This window comes from Homarus americanus, unplaced genomic scaffold (assembly GCF_018991925.1).
Source record: "Homarus americanus isolate GMGI-L3 unplaced genomic scaffold, GMGI_Hamer_2.0 scaffold37032, whole genome shotgun sequence".
Lineage (NCBI taxonomy): Eukaryota > Metazoa > Arthropoda > Malacostraca > Decapoda > Nephropidae > Homarus > Homarus americanus.
This window is the reverse complement of record NW_024731852.1, coordinates 8523690-8547551: the sequence shown is the minus strand read 5'-3', so window position 1 is coordinate 8547551 and position 23862 is coordinate 8523690. Positions and strand designations below refer to the sequence as shown.

Sequence of the window (23862 nt, the reverse complement as noted above, 5' to 3'; positions counted from 1 at the left end):
ACGAATCGTAATGTAATCCCTGGAACCTACACCTAGCGGTAAGAGTGTGTGGGGCGCCATGGTCTCCTTCATCACTCACAATCTGAAGTACTGGTGAAGCATAATAATTACGAGCTGGTGGAGTGTGGCAGATAAACCTTCAGTGGTAGCCTCGTCTTCCAGCCATCTCCTGGGTTAATCACTCACTCGTTGCTCTCCTCACACACGGCATCTTCACCCACGTGTCTATTTGATATCATTAACACATGTCTTCAACGATACTTGATTTTTTTTACTTATTTAAATATTTACAAAATTATTGAGTTTGATTTTATTTGCATTTGTTTCCGCGTTAAGTAGGAAGAAAGGGCTGCACTATTTTATATAGTTATATAGGCTGGAACGATACAGGCCAGAGTGAGAGAGACTGCAGCAGGAGAACGGGAAGGTCGCAGAGGGAGGCACAGGTCGGAGGATGTAAGAGCTTGCAGTAGTGTAAGTGGGTGTAGGTTACAAAAGAGCCAGTAGGACCATTACAGGCCAGGGGACGAAGGAGCCTGCCTCACGATAAGTGGTTGTAGGTGGAACATTACTGGCCGAAGGATGAGAGAGGCTGCCGCAGGATAAGTGGGTGCTCACGCTGCAGGTCGTGGGGTGGCGGCCATCACGTAGGCACCACCAAGGGTCGGGTCGTCCTCCTCTCCCCACTGACAGATAACCCTGAACAACTTTACCCAAATTTTTTTTTCTGATTATATGGTGAGGTAGAAAGATAACGGCAGACTCCTCTCACAGCAGATGACTTGATTGTGCTATCGCGGCCTCACATAACCTAACCTAACCTAAACATGTCAATTCTAATGCTAAAATGGTTTCCAGGCATTTCCTAATTTAGTATGACCCTTTGGTTAACCCACAGCGCATCTTGGTAGTTTATACTTTACATTAATCTTAATTATGTTTTCACCAATGGCGTAGGTCAAGTTGTAATGAAAGAGTGGCACTAGGATATTATCTTACATATGCAGAGGGTATGAAACAAGTACAGTACACTCTACACACGAGGCTATAAGGTCATGGATCGGAGGTTCAAAGTTAGCGCGTTACTGATTTTAGAACCTGTATGTGTGTGTGTGTGTGTGTGTGTGTGTGTGTGTGTGTGTAAAAAGAACGTTGTTGTCAAGATATATAACTCCCAACAGCGAATTATGTTAGGTATGACACCGAATTTTAGTACCATATACACTATAAATATCTCTCTTGAACACACACACACACACGCACACACACACAGAGATTCCAAAACAGTAATGTACCGACTTCAAGGCACTGGTATGACCCCTTAGGAGAGAGAGAGAGAGAGTGGGGGGTATGATCAGCCCCTAATGCATATTCATAGCTGCGTTCGCAAACGATAGATTGGCAGATTGTTCAAGATAATTCCCTCAAGTGCCAGTGACGAAAAATACTCTGTTAAAAGTGATGCGTGATTGTAAGAATGACGATATAGAAAAGAAAAGCAAATGAAGAGACGTGAGTGCAGGGACTAAGTATATTTTTCTGAACATACTCGGTAAATAAGCTGGATATGCGCGGGCTTATTGTTTGAACACAAAATTTTAAATCGGACAACAGTATAATCTCGAATATAATTTCTCGTGTAGTTTGTATCTGGAGAATACCCATTAACGAGTCAACCAAGATTACTTATTGCATTCCTTATTAATATTTAAGAGAGTGAAAACCCTAACCTAACCTGTCGACGTTCTGGCGTAACAGTATTTATCCAGGAAGTTTCGTCAACCTCCACCACAGATTTTGTTCTCATCTTACCATTTCCTTCCTTATTTTCCTAAGCCAGCTGACATATAAACACACTTAAATTGGCACAAATAAACATATACACTCTCGATTATAATATCTCCACCCCTTGTCTACAACTAGGTGTACACGACACAGCCCAATACCCACACGACACTCACCCACGTGCCTGACGCTTCACAGAAACACCCAGCTACACCCAGCAGTTCCAGTTATAAGCTGAGTTACAACCCAGCTCATATCAACTACCTTAAGTATAAACCAGTTACACAACCTAATGTATTTTACAACCCACGCGTCCACAACAACCAACACCTATTCAACTGCGTCCCTTACCTAATAAAACTCATCTACAACCCATGTGCAACCGGACCTCCACCCTTCATAACTCAATGTTCACGCATAACAATCTAACCTCAACTCACTATAACCCACAACCTCCACTACCACCACTCAACAACCGTCTACTCCCATTCCCTTACTTGTGACGAAACATTCCCTCGAACTTGCACCTGCGTTTCCCTCGTCCTCCAGGTAGTAGTAAACAAATTAGTATCATCGTGGCAAGAGAAAGGCCAATGTTTATGGGGTGTTTGAGTGGCGTTTTAACAGGTGGCGGGTGAAAGGTCCTCCTCGACCCCCACGGGCTATTTATCGAGATGACATGGACACAGGCCCAGACGAGGGTGGGAAGGTGGGGGGGTGGGGGGGGGTGGGGGATACTAGTGGACAAAATTGCATCAATATAACGAGCGGACAGAAACCCATCGATTCAAGTTTATATACAGTATTTTTTTACGTAGGGTCAGGATAGGCTAGGTCAAGTAGGATGTAAGGTCAGTTGTAGTAGGTACTTCTGTCCTACAGTCAGCGAGGAGACGGGGTGAGTACTACACGTATACAAGAGACAGCCCTGAGCCAGACAGGCAGATGGAAACGCCTCGAGAATAAAGAGTGCTTAGTCAGTGCTCTACGACAGTTGGACGTGTGCGCGCAAGACAGTGGGGCGGAAAAAGAGAGAGACGGGAAAGGACATAGAAAGATAAAATATTGTTTAGTCTATATGACCACTGGACGAGCTCACGCCAGACGACAGAGAGACATAGATGAGAGGAAGATGTGGATATACAGATTGAGCCAACATGACAAACCATACAAAAACAGGTCGTTCGTCGTGATGCCGGGAGCTGGATGACGACCACAGTTTGGGACGACACCACTGACACAGCTGTTGGCTGACGTCAACACTTTATCCCCTGTTCGACAATACTTCTCCACATGGAGGTCAGGGGCCGCTGGCGTTTCTCAGTTGTGCCAAGATACGAGTAGGAGGAAGTGTGTTTGTACTGTTGCTTCTGCACTAATTAACGGAAGTACAGTGGTAAGGAGGGGGCGGTAACACAAGATCGACGGACGGTGAGATCCAGGACTCTCACTCGGTTTAGAAAGGTTAGAAAACATATAACTCGAAACGTCTGAGGCCGAAGAGTTTTGCACAGCACACAGGTTTGAGATTGAACAGATGGTGAAAGGGAAATGAGGTAAATGAGAGGGGTTAAAGAAAGATAGATGGAGATAGCTAGTTAAATATGGGGTCACAGCATAATGAGGGAGACACGATAACATAAAGGTATATACTGTATGCTCTGCGTCACAGATGAAAGGTAAAATTCCATTCGAATAAAATTTCTTTCACTGGAAAAGAACTCTATGGCCGAAATTTCCCCAGTGTATCTAATGGTAATGTTGCACAAATTAAAACGTTCACGCAAGCAGCTCTTCCTTGCGAAGGATGAACGCACGCGTACATCTTAATGGCAAAAATCACGAATGATTAATGGCAACAATATAATGAAAACGATTAATAACCATTGACATAAGAGCACCTGTGAGGTTCGTAGTTGCCATACAACACGATAATGGATGTGAAGTAATGATTGTCTGGGTGAGGAGGAGGGCAATGGGTTAACAATGGTGTGATTGTGGCCGCGACAGAGTGGGCATCTTAGCACGTAGCCCCGCAGCTGGGTGTTATCGGTTGTAGATAGTAGTGCTGTGGTGGAGGGTAGGGGTGCACACGGGACTAATGTCAACACTTTGGTGACTTACACAAGTGGTCGGGCCTGCACTTCAGTTGATTCAAGATGGCTATCACCCCGTCTCCTGGGTAACCTATTGTAGCCACGATGTATTGAGCGAATATTTTTGTATGGCGGCCAAAAAGTGAGTACTACTGTCAACATTATTGTTTTGTCAAAAGGGTTAATTCTGTCTCCTTATATTATTTGTGACTAACGTCTTGTCACTGTAATGTAGCGACTAGCGACCCATGCGTGACTCTTGATGACTTCGACTTCCGATTTTTAGGTTTTGTACCAACTGATATTCACATATTTACTCCAGATTTAAAAGACATTTGTTGTGCAGTCTTGAAAGTTTATCACTCGATTAACTTGCATACGAACATTATTACTCTACGGTAATAATTTCACTTATCTAATTAGTTTTCAGGATACGCGATATTTTTTTTTTAATAATCATAACACTTCGAAAACAAGCTTAGCCTAGTGTCACAGTGAGTGGTGGTGTGGGCTTATCATCGCTCCCAAACCCTTGACTTACTTACTCCGGGATAAGGATCAAAGCTCATCTGTAACTAGGTTCATCCCCGCCCACCTGGTACGATGTCCTCCGTAAACTTCCTGACCTCTCGTATGTCTATGGGAATGGGTCGCGGAAAGGGGACGTGATTGCTGCCCGTATCATCATTGGGTATGACTTTGCTTGGGAGATTAGTATCCCCGCATCCCCTGAGCAACGCTCTTGTGCATTATGCAGAAGACCCGACAGCAGCACCCTTATCCACTACCTCCTAAGATGTCCTCACACACAACGCTTCCGTGACGCCTGCTGGACCACCACTCCTCGACCCCCTGACGGAGACACGATGATCCTCCCCATACTGGCCAGATATTATGTAAATAACATTGATTATGTGTTAAAGGTATATCCTTCCTTCCTTAGGCTTTAGTAAGCCCCTTTATAATATGTATACTGTATATACTTCTCACACTTGCCAGATGCTTCCTCTATCAAGGAATAAACAATTGAAATTGAATTGAATTGAACTAGGTTCTTTGTCTTTAAAAGCAACATCAAATAAATGGCTGTCACTTCAACAATACATTGAATAGCTAGGTGACGTATTGCACTTACTTTCAATGCACTGCTTCTATAGAAGTGTAACAGCAGTCGACATCCAGCTTTTTCGGTTCAGTTGTCCATCTTGTCTGTTATATTTGTCGAGATATGTCCACCCATCGTGTGTGAAATACTGTGGTTAGTAATGGTTAAGTCTTTATTTTCTTGGAGATTGATGGTTCCACCCACTGACATAAACCGAACAGCTGATCTGTGACGCCACTTGCCGCCGACATAATGTACGCTTCTCTGACCAGCTTGAGCTGTGGGAGAATGTTAATATTAAACACTTGAACACAAATTTTGGGTTTGATTTGTGACGCAGCAGTACGTGTTCCTCTACTTTGGCTTAATAAACTACGAAAATATTTGCTAGTTTTAAGCTAATATTAAGAGGAAATATTTGCTAGTTTTAAGCAAATATTAAGAGGAAATATTTGCTAGTTTTAAGCTAATATTAAGAGGAAATATTTGCTAGTTTTAAGCTAATATTAAGAGGAAATATTTGCTAGTTTTAAGCTAATATTAAAAGGTTTATGTTGTATAAATATGAGTTGTAGTGGCATGAAAAAATATTTTGTCATTATCCAAATTAGAGAATAGTGTCACTGTCAAGAGAACGCAATACGCCAGTGAAGAACGTAATCAGTCCTCTGTAAACCTTTTAGGAGCACGTATTAAACCAAAGACCGTAAATATTTGCAACCTGTGACACTGGGCTATCAAATCCAACTACTACATGGTTGGAGTCACGGATATTCTTTTTAACATCAAAATGGATATCTACAATTACTGAGTTCAGATGAAAAGCAAAAACAGCTTCCATATGACATTAATACTTTTGTTAAGTCATGATGCGTGGTAGGGAAGAGAAGAAATGAGAGTTTTTCAGACTTTCTTATGACTGTGCTGCATGTTCTCACGCCACTGACCCAAGTAATTCCAGTCGCTAATACGCACAGATCATACACAGAAAGATTTCATTTATTTTATTGACTATCCAACAAACCATAATTAACCCACTGTTGGAACTTTTAAGCGATTTGTCTGATTTTAATCTTGTTCAGTACAAACTTCTTGCACTGTATTATGAAACTTGTATCATGGCAGCACACCACCACCTTGTTTGATAACATATCTAGTAATATCGTCTTAGTGGATTAAGCAGTTAATTAACTTATTTAATGTCCTGATAAGTAAACAAGATATTGTCTTACATGTGTGGAACTAAATTCGTGTTTCTTATGCTTCAGGTAGCAGCTGAGAGTAACGTGCTTGAGTCTCGTCGCCCATAGACCACTCCCCTTCCATAACCTCGGGAACTGTGACTCACACCTGCTGCCTATGTGTGGGAGGTAAACACTGGGCGGAACTCTCATTATCCTCCCAGCCAGACAGAGCATCATGCAGAGGTAGCACCGCCAAGACGAGTACCATAGGTGTCCTTGGTACAGGAGACTGTTTGACTTACAGTATGGAGGGGTGGAGGTGGTGGGCGGTGGCACTGAAGGTGGCTGTGTTGGCCTGCCTCACGTGCCCAGCCACGCTCACACACCTTGATTCCCCACCTGAAGATATTGGGGAAAGATACGTTGGTTATAATGGTAAGCAATTCTCCAAGTGAGGCATGTGTAGGTGCGCATGATCATGTATATATATATATATATATATATATATATATATATATATATATATATATATATATATATATATATATATAGGGGTGTTTCCTTCATATTTATCAATACTGTATACATTGTACAGTAATGACTTTTATATAATCTCTGAGGTCATCTGGAGATAAAAAGTGAGTTAAACTTAATTAAAAATAAAAAATAAAAAAGAACTCCAGTATTTAATATCTTGCAACAATTTCAGAATTGGTGGCTACAACTGACAGATTTAGCATTACTAGTGTAAAGAGTTACAGTGAACTTCTCTTTGACCCAACCAGCTACCAAGTGGTAGTCGGTGCCAGGTTAGTTTTCAGTGTTATTATTGTTGTGAATAATGAGATACAGTACAATATATTTTATCTATTATGTAATTTTTCTCTCATTATTATTATTATTGGTACATTTTCTCCCGTTAAAAGAAAAACTTTAACAGTTCAGTTACCTGTCATGCCTTCTAGTGGTGTGTACTGTATAATCCTTTACACCTCTTCCTCCTGCAGGGACCGTGTGTTCCGGCTGAGTCTTGTGGGTCTGCAGCTGTTAGAGGCATCAGATTGGGCTTCCAACAAGAGCACGGTGGACACTTGCACACTCAAAGGCCAGAGCCAAGAGGCGTGCCACAACTTTATCAGGGTCTTACATGTACATCGTGGTCGTGTTCTTGTCTGTGGAACCAATTCTTTCAGTCCTCTTTGCACCTGGAGAAGGTAAAGCACCAGGGAAATGTATTTTCAGATACAGTATTTGACTCTAATAGACACGATACATGTTCACACACATACGGTTCCGTTTTTGTTCTAGAGATATAAATCCAGTGATAATTATGAATGTCATATTGTTATAAGATTCATAAAAATGAGGTTAGTGTTCTGCTGCAACTATGAAATTTGAGCTTGAGGATGATTTTTAATTTCAGATTGTCAGAAATTAATCACATTGAATCATGGGAAAAAGGTGTAGCCCGCTGCCCATTTGACCCTTCCCACAGTGTGACATCACTACTCACAACTGATGGTGACCTCTATGTTGGAACCCCCACAGACTTCTCAGGTAGGTAACTTATATTTCTCTCAGTGCAACTGATTCAAGTAAACCTCTTTAGTTTATTGTCATAATTTTATGACTAGAATGGCAGTACTGAATTCAGAGGAAATCACTTGTCCTCACTATACATCATGTTTTTTTACCCATGTGCAGAATCCAACTTAAAACACTTAGGCTCAAGTGGCACCCTTAATCTTAGCCTTTACCATTACTGTGTTAGTAACTCTCAAGGGTAACTGGGTATACATTATTTAAAAATTTTTTCTCATAATCATGGACTTTTCGGATCCAGAATTAATGTGATAAAATTTTTACTTTTGCCAGGTCGATACTCTGCCTTCATGCGATCACTAGGTCCAGGCAAACACCTCAGGACTCACCAGTATGACCTGAAGTGGCTGTCAGAACCCATTTTTATCACTTCCTTCGAGTCCTCAGGATTTATCTATTCCATCTTCAGAGAAAATGCTGTGGAAAATTTAAATTGTGGAAAGGTGAGTTGATGCAGTACTCCTGTGAAATTATTACAGTATAATTTCTACTGTGTACTCTCATTTATTGTTTAATTTGGAGCAAATGTCAATATTTAATGAAGTTTGATGACTGAATAATTGGAAAATATAAAGCAAGCATTCCTGGTATTTTAGTACTTTATGCATATTCTCATCCATATTTCCTGTCGTCTCAGAATGTATACTCAAGGATTGGCCGTGTCTGCAAGAATGATGCCGGGGGAACTCTTGTCTTGAAGGATTATTGGACAACTTTTCTAAAGGCTCGTCTCACTTGCTCAGTCCCAGGAGACTTCCCCTTCGATTACAACTATGTCCAGAGTGTTACTTACCTTCCTAGAGAACAAATGCTCTATGGTGTCTTCTCTACAGCAGAGTAAGAGTTTTCTCATCTCATCTCTTTTTGCTCAGATTTAAAAATTAATAAAAATAACTAATGATATTAAAACACTTTTATTTTCTTATGTTAAACACCGATAAAATGATTAATATGGTTCTTTCATCACAGGAACAGTATTACAGGATCAGCAGTGTGTGTCTTCAATATGAGTTCAGTAAATGCTTCATTTGATGGACCATTTAAATACCAGCCAAATCCATCATCTACCTGGGGTCCTGTAACCGCTGAAAACAGCCACTTCCGCTGTGATGACTCGGCAGCCAGTAGGGAGGCTGACCTTGCTGCCGACAAATATCAACTAATGGATCGACCAGTCCAACCCCAGGGCTCCGATCCTCTCTACCTTCTCAATTCAGAAAGGTAAAGCACCCTGTTGTAGAAAAGTATGACTGAGTTGTTTTGAAACATAAGGGATTATCATTTTCCAATAGTACAGTATAAATTATTCAGTTAACTGATAGCATATGTTTTTAAAAGTACTGTAGTATGATGACTTATGAATGAATACCCCCAACTCTTCTCCATAAAGTCCATTAGTGTTTTCTGACAACTAACTACCTAAGAATAATGGTTTGAATATCAAGAAAGGTAATGTTTCCATAGTGTGTTTGTTAAAAGGAAATTGGTGTGATGGTAGAGGACGGGATAAATGGGATAACACAGCTTTAAAATGGTAATTTTTCTTTAAGTTGGGCATCATAATCTGCTTCATTAGTCAATACAATCAACAAGAACTTCTCTAAAAAATAAAGGAAATTATATGTGGCATTAATAGATGATAAGAAAGGATTTAAGTTGATTAGATTGTATTCAGGGAGGTCCTGTAAGTTTATACAATTTGATATTTTCAGATTGACACATGTGGTGGTGGATGTAGTTGCAACTCGACTGAGTGGTAACGTGCACGTTGTGTTTGTGGCGGGTGCTGGAGGTGTGATTAGAAAGCTAAGTGTGGTGCCCACCACCCAGCACACCTGCCTCTTGGAGGTCCTCGCACCCTTCCCCAAAAATTCATCTGTCGTGATTCACACTATGAAGTTCCTCAAAGATACAGTTAGTACCTTGCATATTTACTGTACAGTACAGTACTAGTCACTTTTTGTATACTGTTATTGAAATCCTATACAATTGAGGAATTTTTTTTTTTAGTTTATGCATGAAACAAATAATGATTTTCTTTACTTTTTACAGTATATCTTGACAAGGACATAAAATTGCAAGATAGTTATGTTTAAACAATTCTAACCTTTACAATTTTAAACTTCCAGAATTCACTATACTTGGGGACGGATGGTGAGGTAGTTCGCATCCCAGTACACAGATGTGGACGCCACAAGACACAGCGGGCTTGTCTAGCTGCCAAAGACCCCTATTGTGGGTGGGATACCAACCGCTTAAGTTGTTCTTCCCCTCCTGGAAAAAATCCTTTTGTATCTTCATGGCTGCAAGAGGTTATGGAGTGTTCACGATCCACTGATCCAGGTATGGAGGGAAAAAAGTATCCAGTACAATATTTGTCATCAGATTCCTGTTGCAGCTGTTTAGTCTAGAAGTAATCATTTATTTTAAATTTGCATGTCATTCATAAAGAAAATATGTTTTTACCAAATTGCTAAAAATCTTTATCTTTTTCAGATTCTCTAACCTTGTTAACATGCACCTACATAAATGAAAATAAAATTTTTATGAGCATATATAATCATAATGCTGTGAGTAAAGTAGTCCAGTAGTTTTAACATAATAAAGTTCCCTCAATAGTAGATATCATGTCATTACTTGACTAGTATCGCTAGTTCTTAGTGCTGAGGTCAGTCTCTTTGTGAATAATCCTAAACTATTTTTTGTCCTTTTGTCTCAGCCCCTCCCAATTAACTTGGGAGTCAAATGGGATGTACAAAGAGAAAAATAAGCACTGTACAGTACAGTAAATTGATAAGTTTATTATTTAAAAGAGGAATTGGGATGATGATTACAGTATATTAATTTCTCATTGTGGTTATTGGTAAAATACTGTACAGAAGTAAATTCAGAATATATAACTGCTTATTTTTTTCATTTTCTTGTCTGTCACTACAGTGGATGGAAAATGGGGTCGCTGGTCACAGTGGTCACCGTGTGTTCAGACTGGAACTGGAGATTCGTGCCTGTGTCGTCATCGAGCTTGTGACTCCCCTAAGCCGTCACATGGTGGTGCTGACTGTACTGGATCACACACAGAGGTGACTACATTTTTGTGTTATGTTTGTGTGTATGTAAAACAATCATAAATATATATATATATATATATATATATATATATATATATATATATATATATATATATATATATATATATATATATATATATATATATATATATATATATATATATATATATATATATATTATATACTGTGTGCGTGTGTGTGTGTGAACATCTCGTGTAATCCATAATTTTACATTGTTTATATTTTACTTAGGTAACCAACTGCACAGTACATGGTGGATGGACTGCCTGGTCTTCATGGTCTCAGTGTTCAGCCACATGTGGCATTGCTGTTAAGACACAGCGTCGCACATGCTCTAACCCTGAACCTAAGCATGGTGGCCGTGTATGTGTTGGTAATGAGCGTAATGAGATCTACTGCCACTCTCTTGCACACTGCCCGTGTAAGTTACTTTTATTAATCATGTAGTGATACTATTTTAAGTTGTAAGAATTCTATTTTTATCTAATTTTTAAATACAGGCATTGTAATGTTCTTGTGAATAATACTGTATAGTATCCTTAAATTTGTACAAAGTTGATATATGGTGATAAGTGCAATAATTTGACATCCCCTCATTCAACAGCATTTAGAGCATCACCTGTGGATGGTGGATGGAGTGAGTGGGGGTCATGGGGAAGATGCTCCGCTACATGTGGTAATGGTATCAGGCAGAGGCAGCGTTCATGTTCTCGGCCGTCACCAAAGAATGGAGGATCACCGTGTCCAGGTTGTGAGAAAGATACTGAGACTTGTGGGAACTGGGCTTGTCCTGAGACAAGTAAACTCACATCTTGGACTCCATGGTTAAGATTAAATGCCTCTGGAGACTCGGCTATTCAGAGACGTTTTAGAATGGAATGTGTAGCAACAGGAGATAAGGACAACCCATTACGTTTTGGGAAAATGAGTCAAGAGGATCGGGTCTGTACAAAAGAAGGTTGGTGCGGCGATTCCCACCAGATAGACTCTCCAGACGGTAGTGGTTGGTCAGAGTGGAGTGACTGGACCAAGTGTGATGAACCGTGCGGTGTCGGGCGGCAGTACCGTCATCGCTCTTGTACCGTTGGTTCATGTACCGGAACATCTTCACTAGAGAGAACTTGCAATGAACATTCCTGCAGAGGTGAGACAATGCTACTCTTACTCATAAAATTAAAAAAAATATATACTGCATATATATTTCTCAGGAATAATTTTTTCTGTAATTAAAAGGTAATTATTGTCTCCCAGAATATATCAATTCAGTATTACTACAGATTTTGCACTGACTTGAAACTATCAGACTCCAGTATATTCTCTACAGCATAGAAATGGAGTAACATGGTGCATATATCCTAGGAAATATATTGTGAATGATACTCAAGGTCATCTATTTGAGTGAATCTACATCTTGGAGCAATGCAGGAGGTAAAAATTTGATATATTATAGTGATCAGACATTATAGTAGTGCACCAGATATCCTATTTGCCCAAATAGGAAATTTAACTGTATAAGTTGAAAATTCTTTTGTGTACAGGTTTGTGGGCATGCTGGAGTGAATGGAGCTCTTGTTCAGCCACTTGTGGTTCAGGAGTGCAGTACCGCACACGTCGGTGTGTTGCCTCCCAGAACCCTTTCATTGACGCCTCTGATTGCACTGGCTCTCACACAATGCAACAATCATGCCATGAGGATGCCTGTATAGGTAAGTGAACACAGGTTGTGAATTCATTGATGATTCAGCTGTCAGAAGATACATGATTGAGGCTATTAGTTTTCTTTTATGGAGTATTATATTAAAGTACAGCAAAACAGATCAATTATATCTGAGAGTAAATGAAATATAATAAATACCTGTAATGAAGAACTGCATGTATACATTGACATATATATACAGTATACTGCCGTCATATTTCTAGTCACCATATATTATGTGGTAAATGGCTTGGAAAAATTAAAAACTTTTATTTAAACTGTTGCAGGTGAAGAAGGTTGGGGCATGTGGGCAGTGTGGTCAGATTGTGGAGGTGGAGAGGAGCGAGTAAGAAAACGACACTGTCTTTCGGATCAACCCAGCCAATGTCGTGGGCTGGACGTCCAGAGGGAATCTTGCAAACATAAAAATTGTAAGTCCAAATTTCAAACAGTATTCCACTCTTTGAATATTAAGTATTGAATTGTGTTTTATGTACATGTTATTAGTTATATAAATAATAAATTCATTACATGTAGCAACTAATAATGTGTTAAATATTTCAAAATATATAAGAGAGAAAATTGCTTGTAATATGCTTGCATAGAAATAATGTAAACATGTGAAAAAAATAAATTATTTCTGCACTTACAGTATGGCTACTACAGGAATGATCTACTGAACATTTACTTACATTGTTCTGTTTGTGTTTCAGCTGATGCCACAACAATGGAAGCAACTGTGATGAGTGCCGGTAGTGGTGGTGGAGGCGGCACAGTATCAGTACAGGCTCTGGTGGGATCCTGTTTGGCTTGTCTGGTGGCTGGAGCACTGCTTGGTGCCTTGGCCACTTATCATGTGTGTGTACGCCGCCACCACAGAAGAGTACCATCCTCCCCTCACTACATCTCTGCTAAACCTAATCATTATGTTAGTGTCCCAGGAGCTGAGTGGAAGGGAGAACAGTCTCCAAGCAGCACTATCAAGAATGGCAGCATTAAGAGTGGGATAAGAGCAGCCATAACAAACTTACCATTGAAAGACTTCGACACTGCCACCATCAAACGGTCCAGCCACGGCTCGTATGGGAATGGTCATCTCCGAGCTGACCTCGACTCTGACACTATATTTAATTTCTAGCAAAATTGGCCTGCCCAGTCTTTCAGTCTTACGTTGGTGCTAGAGACCCTTATGAAGGGCCATCTCCATCTCAAGTGTTTAAGACACTGTATCTTCTTGTGATATTCAACATAGTTTTTAAAGACTTATTGGAAGTTAGCTGGTGGAACAGGTTCCAATCTTGGGTGATAATTTTCAGTTACATGCATTTGGAATATTTGAGATAAAGATGATGTGACTGTACTGTGTTGTGAAGTGAAAAGTGATTGATTTGTAATGCAAAAATACAAACTGACATAGCGACAAGTTTTTTTTTTTTACAAGAAATGAGAAGACATTGATAATAAGAAACACCAGAAACTGATACATATATGAGTCTTGTTATTTGATGTGTACTGTAATGAACATTGAAACCCTGTGTACCATCAGACAAAATCATCAGGAGTGACATGTATATAGACAGACATAAAACCAGAAAAGAACTCCTGTTATCTATCTCCTTTCCTTGTTGTTGGGAAGCTCATGCAAAGTGTACTGTTGTATATAAATTGCAGCAATTGCAGTTCTCAGATTCTTAATAAAAAGACAAAAAAGTGTTGTGGAAAAGACAGTATGGTGCATCGATGTAGTAGAAAATACATTTCATCTTGCCACATCTTTCCATTCCTGACACAATGAAAAGTAGATCTTCTGTTATATTGTAATTCTGCTATTATTAATTTTATGAAAAGAAGTACAGTAATTTCACCTTGAACATATTATGCAGTACTGAACTTCTTTTCTGTAAATGTTAATGTTTTGTATATGAAAAGAACAAAGAACTCTCAATACAGTAAATAGAAAAAAATGTATCACCTTGAGACACAGACTTGCTTTTTAATCTAGTCAAACCAGTGACAGTGAATGTAATGACATGGATTTTAAGTAATCCCTGATGTATAAATTCTTTCAGTTTTATTATAAGGTTTTTAAATGTATGTGCCATATTCTTCGCTGAGAATTGTTATAATTTTTATACTATTGAATTTTCATAAAATGTAAATGGTTCATTGTTTATTATTTATACTCCTTGGACAGGTAATGAACTTGGTATACAAAACATACTACTTTAGGGCATCATTGTGTGTGTGTATAGTTTTTAACATGATTGTCTGTGAACTTTAGAAAGCAAGAAAGCACTTTTATTGAAATGTTTAAATTGTGAAGATTGTAAACCCTTTGGGATATGATCCTTGGAAAAATAGGAACACATATTTTTTGGTAAAATCACAATTAGTTGCTTGAAATTTTACAAATTATTAAACCTCAAGTGGTGTGAGGATTCTTTACTCACCTATATGCACAAAAATGGAACCAAGGGAATTTGAAACTTCCACAGACAATGGTTGCTATTCCTATAGGTGTCTGCCACTGTCCCTACAGCTAACTTCCACTAATAATGGCTACCATCCCTACAACTAACTTCCACTGATGATGGTTGCTGTTTAAGAGTTACAGTGTATACAACATAGTATTGTGCTACTACCTAAAGTAATGTTGGAATGAATTCTATCACTGTTTAAGTCAGTTTTATACAGTACAAAGTGGGACTAATTTCACTGACTCGTGTTCTTAATACTGTACTGTATCATAACAGTTATTGTGTGTTTTATATACGATTCAGGAATACACAAACCCAATGAAAAAAATTTGTTGCATGGCTTACAGAGTTTGCATTTACAGTAAAACCTCCATAACTCGGCTCGCATGGTGCCGAGACCTTGCCGAGTAATCAAATTTGACCAACTTACCGGGAATGAGCCTATATACAGTATGTATATAATGAAATAAATGCAGAGTTGTATTAGGTACATACCAACAGCAAGGGGCAATTTCTTATTGAGCTTGTAAGAGGCAGACAAACTGTACAGTACTCTATATTGTATTGTGTGCAACACATAACAGGCACTGTACAGTACAGTACAGCAAAATACAGTATAATTGTTCTGATAACTTAACACTACTGTATGTACTGTGCAATTTATACATAACACTTAGCACTATCTGTACAGTAACACTTCACAGGCACTTAATCAGTCAGAAGTTATACCCAATGATAAGAGGCACATGTAAGCTGATGCTCAATGGGCTGACTTGCCAAGTTCTAGGCAGACCTGGCTCCTGCTGACTCAGCACCAATTTACTAAAAACCCAAAAATTGTAATGGTTACCTGGTACCATGCCGACTTATGGTTTTTTTACTGTATCTAGGTCACATATTTGTAGATTATTTGCAAATGCAGGTTACCCTATACTGTATACGTACAGTATTTTAACACTGGAATATACTGAACTTGGAGTGATGTAAATAAATTTCTAACCAAAGGAGTGGGTAGTCAAAGAACAAATGGTTATAATGCACACAACAATGTTATACTGTACAGTCTCCACGTAAATATCCAAAGTGTTCACTTATTAATTCAGATCAATATAATAAGGATTTTGGCTTAATTCGAATGTTTTTCTACTGAAGATACAATTGGACTTATAATAGCTATTGGAATAACAGCTATTAATTGTTTAACCATTAACACACTCGATGGATGAAATTCACACACACTATACAGATAAAATATTGTACAATATCCCATAAAACAACACATATTATAGATGGAAAAACTCATAAACACACACTGTAGGATATGGATGTTATCAACCTTAGACATTTGAATCAGTACCTATACAACACCCCGGTAGTGTTAACATGATACTGCAAATTTGTCTCTATAGGTTATAAATATAAACTCAAAGCTTCCATAGCTTTATTAAAGATTTAAATGAAAATGAGATGACTCTCCAGAGTAATTTTGTGAATATGAAACTTGTCTGATCGACATATTAAGTAATGAAGATATTAAAATATAGTATACATAATAAAGTGCAGGTTGGTTACATGGAAATAAAAACGTTTCTTTTAATCTTTCAAGTACTGTACTGTACTGTATAGTGTATATGACCTATAATAAATTCAACTGCTTCAATATTAAAAATTATTCTTAAAGCAAACCAAACCAAAACAAAACAAAAAGTACTGTACAGGTACTGTATCACTGTTACGGTTCACTCACTTTGTATGAGAAATATTAAAAATCATAATCTTTTGCACGAGAAGACAGAACTAAGCAATGCATCAATAGTAATTCATTAAAATTTCTGAGCTAAAAAGTGGTAACCTTATTTAGTGACAGACTACAAGACCTCTATTAGTGTTAAGCAATATTAGACAGCATTTACACATAAAACCTTCTGGCATTACGGAAAAAGTGAACAAAATAATTTTTCATCTTGTCTGAAGAAATCTTATCTCTAAATCCCCTAAATGGTTATTGATTTTCCTAAAAAATAATGAATTGACATTACAAATATATCACCTCATAAAAATTAAGAGCAACTTTGTATCAAAAACACTTTTTTATATACACAGCTAAAAATATGAACTTTCCTTGTCATCATCAATAACCAGTACAGAAATATAAAAAACATTCATCATGTCCACTCACACACACACACACACACACACACACACATTCAAACTTATAATCCTGTTATCATCACTGGAATTTTCCACTTGTGAATAATTTTCATAGAATTACATCCATACTGTACATCTATGTAAACACAAAGCTTGTCATGAAATTTGCACTACTTCAGGCAATAAAAATTTGAAGTGTACCTGCCAGAATTCACCTAAAGTGACGCTAACGACGTCTGGTTGTTTTCTTACCCTTGTCATTCAGCATACTGTACAACTGTTTAGAGTTGACAGTAATGCCAAATTGGGTTTGTATAAACTTGCACGTAAAAGCAACCCGGCTTGTCTCTGATAGGTCGGGGTCGAGTGATTTGAAGAAATTTACCATCGTGTCATTTTGTTCTTGTTTCGGCAAATCATAACTATGAACTGTTTTCTGCACTTCACGTCCCTTCTTCTGAACCCACTGGTACAATAACTTTGAGGGCAGCTCTCGGTCGTACTTCATGGAGGCAAACCTGAAAATAGACACATCGTTAGGCTGGACTTACAATATTTCAGCAATACAATTAATGTGGGAAATATTTAGGATTATTTATGTGTACAATGGGAAGAAAATGAAATATGGGAAATCTGTTTCAGACCAAAAAATCACCTACTTACCGGTAATTACATACCCCATAGTTAAAACACTCATATCAGACAGACATAAAGTACATTATACTTACTTGCAGGTGAGAGCTATACAAGTTTGCTCTGTTTGATTGGGGTTGAGATTATCAAAGAAGTTAAGTACATCTTCCTTTTGGTCCACTGGCCACTCTGGCATCAAACTCTTCCGTGCAGAACTCTTACGCCCAGGAGTTTTTGGCTGCGACCTATAGAGAAAAACATCAGATAACTCTTCCTTGTCTGAACTATTCAAAGTCCACATTATTCATACATCCAACCATGGCATAGCTCTTGTAAGTGTAACTGACACCTAAATTGAAGACATTCTCCCAATTTAAAATTTAAACCAAAACTGAAGCTCTCGTGAATAGCAATAGGACTTATGGAAAATTGGATTATGTGAAAAATATTGATAAATCTAACCATTTAACATATATAACTACATGGGTTATTACTCACTTTAAGAATGGGTCATCCCTTCTGAACAACAAAACACTAGGAGAATCATATTATCTGCATTGCTAACTAAAATATTACCATTCAGACATCAGAGAACATACTCATTAACCCATTCATTGTGACTGTTCCATATACAGTACAACCACAATCAAAGGGTTAATATTTTTAATACCGGTATATTACTTACCTCTCAAAACCTAATGTGATATTTCCAATTGCTGCTTCTAATTGCTGTTTTGCTGCTGTCTCTGTTACCACAGCCTCCACTTTCTTGGGTGACATATCCTGTAGGAAATAAGTTAACTTTTAATAAAACTAAATACATTTTCATTACATTAGAAAGTCTTGGAAGGAAAGGCCATGAGAAAAGGGGAGAGGAAAACAGTTTTGAGAGATAGTGTACATCCCAAAAGCCCACTCCCTCTCCACCAAAGAGAGGACGCTCAATCCTCTAATCCCCTTCTTTTTTTTAACGAGAATGGAGGAAATGATTCTTTGATTTAGAAACCACATCAATAAAATTAGCCACTGTAACAACCCTCAACGAAGCATGCATTGTATGCATTAGACTGTGCTAGTGAGGAAGGCATAGCTACTGTCCATTTGGACCAGTACAAATTCTGTAAACAGCTATTCACCTTGTTGAACCAAGGTTATGCAGCAAACTCCAACTGTGGGCAGGTGACAACTTAACTTCCTTAAAAAATTCCACGATGAACACAAGTTTAGTGAACAACCACTAATAGAAGAATGGGAGGAAGACAGGTTCATTGTCTGGTTGCTTGATTCAAGAGAACTAGTTCAAGGTTCCTTCTAGCATATGTACTGACAGATTGGCTTTCAAAGCAACCACCTCATTAGTGTTGGAGTCTGCTTCTCTAATGGGCAAATGCATGATGTATCTCAAAAATGATGTATAATGCAAACTTAACAAGCATGTTCACATTTAACATTTGAATGTGACTGTATAACATTGGAATTCAAAACCCCTAGAAGTCAACCTTGTCATTTAAATTTCCTACTAATATTGAAGTGGAACATATTATAAATATTTGTACCATTAGCATTTGTAAAAAATAAAAAATAAAAATATATAAATATAAAAAAAAATTAAAAATGAATAAAATAAAAAGATCATCATCTTATAGAATTCTACGTCTGCCTACAAGTCAACAAAGATCATAATACCCATACTGGCATATATCTAACTTGAGGCATTATAACTTGGGGAGGCTGCGTCTTGAAAGTAATCTCATTATCTTCATCAGTGCTGACGTCTTCATGTTCTTGCTGAACAGGAGGTGCTACACTGCGCCTCCCTCGTTTAACAACACCGACCGGCTCGCTGAAAATTTAGAAAACTAATAAAATTTATACACCTACTATATACTGATATATATAATAATAATTGTATTTAGAAATTCAATGAAGAATTAATGTTTCATATACAGTCAGTCCTCGACTTACGAAGGGGTTAGGAACCGACGACCAGGTCGTAAGTCGAAAATAATATACAGAAAATCTAAAATGGGTGTCTCTTTTTCTTCTCAGCACCACGAGAACTCTCACTTTTACACTTGCCAGTCATTTTAAAGGGAATTACAAACGAAAATTTTGTCAGTACACAGCGCAATCACTAACGTAGGGACTCGAAAATACGTAATTTGAAAAATATTTTATACGACTGCGGCGGTCGTATATCCGGGTGGTCGTAAGTCGAGGAGTACCTGTATAAGCAAGTCACAAGGTCAAGTAAAACAAGTCTGGGCTACAGATGAACCTAATCCCTAACCCAGCAAAATGTCACCTCAACTCAAGACACATTTACCATCAGGCAATAGCATAGTAGTAAATGTATGAAGGAATGACTGATGGTCTGGACTACAAATTACAATAAGAGAGGAATAAATGAGAGTGAATACTGTACACAGAATTGAAGGCATTTCTAGGAAAAAAAGACTTTAATACGCTTATAAAATTATCCTCTAAGTTGTTAAATATACCTACATATACAGTAGTATATTAAAACAAAACATAATTCCTGCTATATCTAATCTTACTTCTAACTCTACAAAATATTATTAATAGGTATGCAAGTATCATGCCAGTATAAACTCCAGTACTGCACAGGTACGAATATCAATAACTCAGGTATGCTGTGAGTACCTTGCCTGAGCCTTTGCTGGTAAGGATTTTCTCTTCTGAGCCACATTATCTACAGCAACTGACTTTTGGGTAATTGCACTTTGTTCTCTCCTGTTGTTCTTTATTGTGGGAGTCGCACTGCTCAGCTGGGTGAGGGATATTCGTGATAGTGCTTCTGAAATAAAATATGGGAGTTCAATAAAGTTAATTGTGTTTGATCCCTACCTGGATTTAAGTCCTATGCATTAGAACATTAAGGTCTTAGGTTAACTTCAAAAGAAACACCATAATTAAGGGTTTGAACCTAAGAGACAATTTTACTGAGTATTCTATTGATTGTAAAGTTCCAGAGAAGCTCCACTAGATTATTAGCGAATTCACAAGACACAAAGGTACTGTACCATATTAAAAATAACACAAAAAATGGTTAAGGAGTCGAAATACGTTATCACCGACAAAGCCTGATGACCGTGAATAACTGACCCTTTTCCCCAAGACTAGTGAATTATTTCTGACCTGAGGAACAAAGGATCATTAAGCAATAATAGTATACCCAAATTCACCAATACATTGGTTCATTACTGCAAAAATTATAGTTGACATCAATTTATTAATGTACTGACCCTCTAAACCTACAAATGATACAGTACTGTACTCACATATGAAAACCAAATAGTTAAAGCAACATTATGATTCCAAGAAAACTTTGTTTGCTGTAACTGTCTACGAGCTGCCAGCTCTTACAATAGTTTTACCGTTCTGAGTTCTGTATTACCTTTCCTGGGGTCCTCCTTCATCTTCCATGCCATAATGAGGTAACAACTCTCCATTCTGAGTTCTTCAAAGGCCTGCCACAAGTTTGCAGCGTTCAAGACAAAAAAAGGGTTTGGCTTCTGAAACATGAAGTAAGCCTCGATGCCGTGGATGATGGAGTTGACGAACTGTGCCAGCGTGTACTTTTCCTGGCAGCCGTTATCTGGCATGCACGACTTATCTATCAGCGCCACTACCTGTAGCCCGTGCAATCCTTCAGCCTCACATTTCTGCCAGGCGTCTGCCAACGTCTCAATCCTGTCAAGGTCTGCTACACTTGGCAGAACTCGACTACGACCCTTACTGGCTCCCTGGCCCTTATTAGGACTATCTCTAACAACTACATCAACCGTAAACTGATCCACCGAGTGATGCCCCGAGAGAATCAACATACTGGTCTCACATTTAGTAATTAGTTTAAACATTGCGCCGTCGTAGGTTCCCTGGGTGGTCAAATTCACCATTGCTGATTCATCACACACATATCCTATTTCTCTACGGACGACAAGTTTCTCGAAGGACGCAAACCTAGTCATCTTGGAGCCCAAATACACAGTCGTCCACAAGAACTAATACAGTACTTAATAACAACTTTAATGTGAAGCCTCTTTTAAAACAGACGTTAGACTCCCGCTATGAACAGTCTTGTGTTGATGTTGAGGCAGAGGTGAGTGTGCCTCCTCACCTCACACTACCTTTAGTATATTTATTTACCTTCCTTTTACTTTATTGGTGTATTCTGAACTTTGATATTAATGAAATTTTTTTTTAATATTCTTTAAAAAATTTAGTTGATATTTTTCCATATTAAATTTATATTCTCTCAAACAATTATTGCTAAAGGAATAACAAAATAATAGAACGATTTAGTCATAAGTTCGTTATTTTCATATATTATAACCAATGACAAATACTTTCTTGTATTTCTCAGTATTTTTAGTAATCTTAATCCTTCTGAAATTTATATTTCCATATTAATAAAGAGCCCATTGTTAATCATTTACTGTGAATTAAATTTACCTTTATTTTCTTCGCACTTTGCCTTGTTAGGGGAGATTTTTTTCTTCTTTTTTTTGTCATTGTGTGGAATCATAATACCCGTACGGTACAGCTTTGATAGTTACATAGCATGGTACAGCAGCTAGTTTTTCATTTCCAACGGATTTGCTCAGATTGCATGATTCTAGTTCCAGTCAAGGTGACGGGCGCTGGACTCAGTAATGTCCATGTGTCATCGCTTTACAAGTGGTGATCGGACCGAATGTTCTCAGTCTGGCTCAAGATATCATGCTAATATATGAGTGGACTGTATGTGTATGTTTTACGTGTGATTGGCTTTTTATGTTTGTTTACATACAGTATGCATGTACTGTACCTGTACTTTATGCATGTTTGTGTGTTTGCCATTCCGATTATTGTGTCATTTTTGTTTTTTATTATAATTGTTAGTCTTTAACATCCGTCTGTTTCTGTCTGACATTGTTTTTAAAGAACTAGTCAACATTTAGAGAGGGAGAGAGAGAGTGAGAAATGATTTTTTTAGTGAAACCAAGAGATTCATGATTGTCTTATATTTCTGTTTTTATTATTATAATTTTTAGTCTTTATCATTCGTCTGTTTCTGTCTGTTTGGCATTGTTTTTTTTTTAATTTCCTTGGATTTGCGATGGCTGCCAGTGTTGCTAAGAAGCTGAAGTACAAAGTACGGATTTATATCAATCTTCGCTGATGGCATCGAGAAACCTCAGTGTGTGTTGTGTTTCAAAGTGCTGGGGAGCGATTCCATGAGGCCTAGTAAGGTGAAGCATCATCTGACGACAATCCACCCCCCAGTATGCTGAGAGAGACCTCGATTTCTTCAAACGCCATGAACGGAGGTTGGGAAAAGAGAGACTGGATGAGAGTGGTGCCTTCCAACAACAGAACTGAAGTGTAGTTGAGGCATCATATGAGGTTTCCATTGAAATAGCAAAGAAGGAGGAGGCCCACACGATTGGTGAAACTTTAATTAAGCCGTGCGCTTTAAAGATGGTCAAGCGGGTTCTTGGAGAGGCAAGTGAACGTAAGATTCAGCAGATTTCCTTGTCAGACGACACGGTGAAACGGAGAATTAGTGAAATGTCAGATGATATCATGGAATAAGTGATAAAGAAGATTAAATCGTCTCCAACTGTTATGTTTGCTATACAGTTGGACGAGTCACGGACGTGAGGGAGATAGGAAGAAACTGGTTCACAAATAGGGTGGTGGACGAGTGGAACAAGCTTAGCAACTTTGTAGTAAGTGCGGGAACTCTGGAAAGTTTCAAAAGGAGGCTAGATAGATTCATGGATGATAGAGGAACTCTCGACAGGAGCTGCCATGCACAGGCCAACCGGCCTATTGCAGACTCCTTATTTTCTTATGTTCTTATAACGTTTCCCTCGCAAACGACCTAGAACCGAGATATTTAGTATGCCGAGGTCTGGGAGACAGGGCCGACCGGTTAGGTAATGTTAGGTAGGTTTGGTTAGTGCTATCAACAATATATCTCGGTTATGGTTAAAATGAGAGAAATGTGTCAGAATAAATATCTGATTAAATATACA

At 38.3% G+C, this 23862-nt stretch overlaps 2 protein-coding genes across 7 annotated transcripts in view; one reads left to right on the top strand and one right to left on the bottom strand.

The window, feature by feature from the left end:
- The window catches only part of LOC121868028 (semaphorin-5B-like), an 82505-nt gene extending 67784 nt beyond the window's left edge, over window positions 1-14721 (top strand). For 4 of the 5 annotated variants that reach the window (XM_042368274.1, XM_042368270.1, XM_042368271.1 and 1 more), the window contains 15 exons: window positions 6255-6605; window positions 6880-6979; window positions 7178-7384; window positions 7594-7727; window positions 8046-8215; window positions 8410-8609; window positions 8742-8993; window positions 9485-9686; window positions 9902-10115; window positions 10710-10852; window positions 11093-11282; window positions 11466-12005; window positions 12400-12567; window positions 12845-12988; window positions 13271-14721. In XM_042368274.1, coding sequence (XP_042224208.1) covers window positions 6476-6605; window positions 6880-6979; window positions 7178-7384; window positions 7594-7727; window positions 8046-8215; window positions 8410-8609; window positions 8742-8993; window positions 9485-9686; window positions 9902-10115; window positions 10710-10852; window positions 11093-11282; window positions 11466-12005; window positions 12400-12567; window positions 12845-12988; window positions 13271-13695 — 3219 coding nt within the window. In that variant the 5' untranslated portion in view covers window positions 6255-6475 and the 3' untranslated portion in view covers window positions 13696-14721. Of the gene's footprint in view, window positions 1-3863; window positions 4024-6254; window positions 6606-6879; window positions 6980-7177; window positions 7385-7593; window positions 7728-8045; window positions 8216-8409; window positions 8610-8741; window positions 8994-9484; window positions 9687-9901; window positions 10116-10709; window positions 10853-11092; window positions 11283-11465; window positions 12006-12399; window positions 12568-12844; window positions 12989-13270 lie in introns of those variants that run through there. The other variant, XM_042368272.1, reaches the window with a different exon arrangement.
- Window positions 14722-16461: 1740 nt separating this feature from the next.
- On the bottom strand, window positions 16462-21946 carry LOC121868030. Of its 2 annotated transcripts, none has more exons than XM_042368276.1 (6): window positions 21237-21946; window positions 20483-20636; window positions 19511-19661; window positions 18504-18601; window positions 17914-18063; window positions 16462-17703 (listed from the first exon to the last, which is right to left on the bottom strand). In XM_042368276.1, exons 1-6 carry the CDS (start codon window positions 21808-21810, stop codon window positions 17412-17414), a joined length of 1419 nt encoding a protein of 472 aa, XP_042224210.1. In that variant the 5' UTR covers window positions 21811-21946; the 3' UTR covers window positions 16462-17411. The 2 variants fall into 2 exon arrangements, with proteins under 2 accessions (XP_042224210.1, XP_042224211.1); XM_042368277.1 differs by having other exon boundaries at window positions 19526-19661.
- Window positions 21947-23862: the final 1916 nt, after the last annotated feature.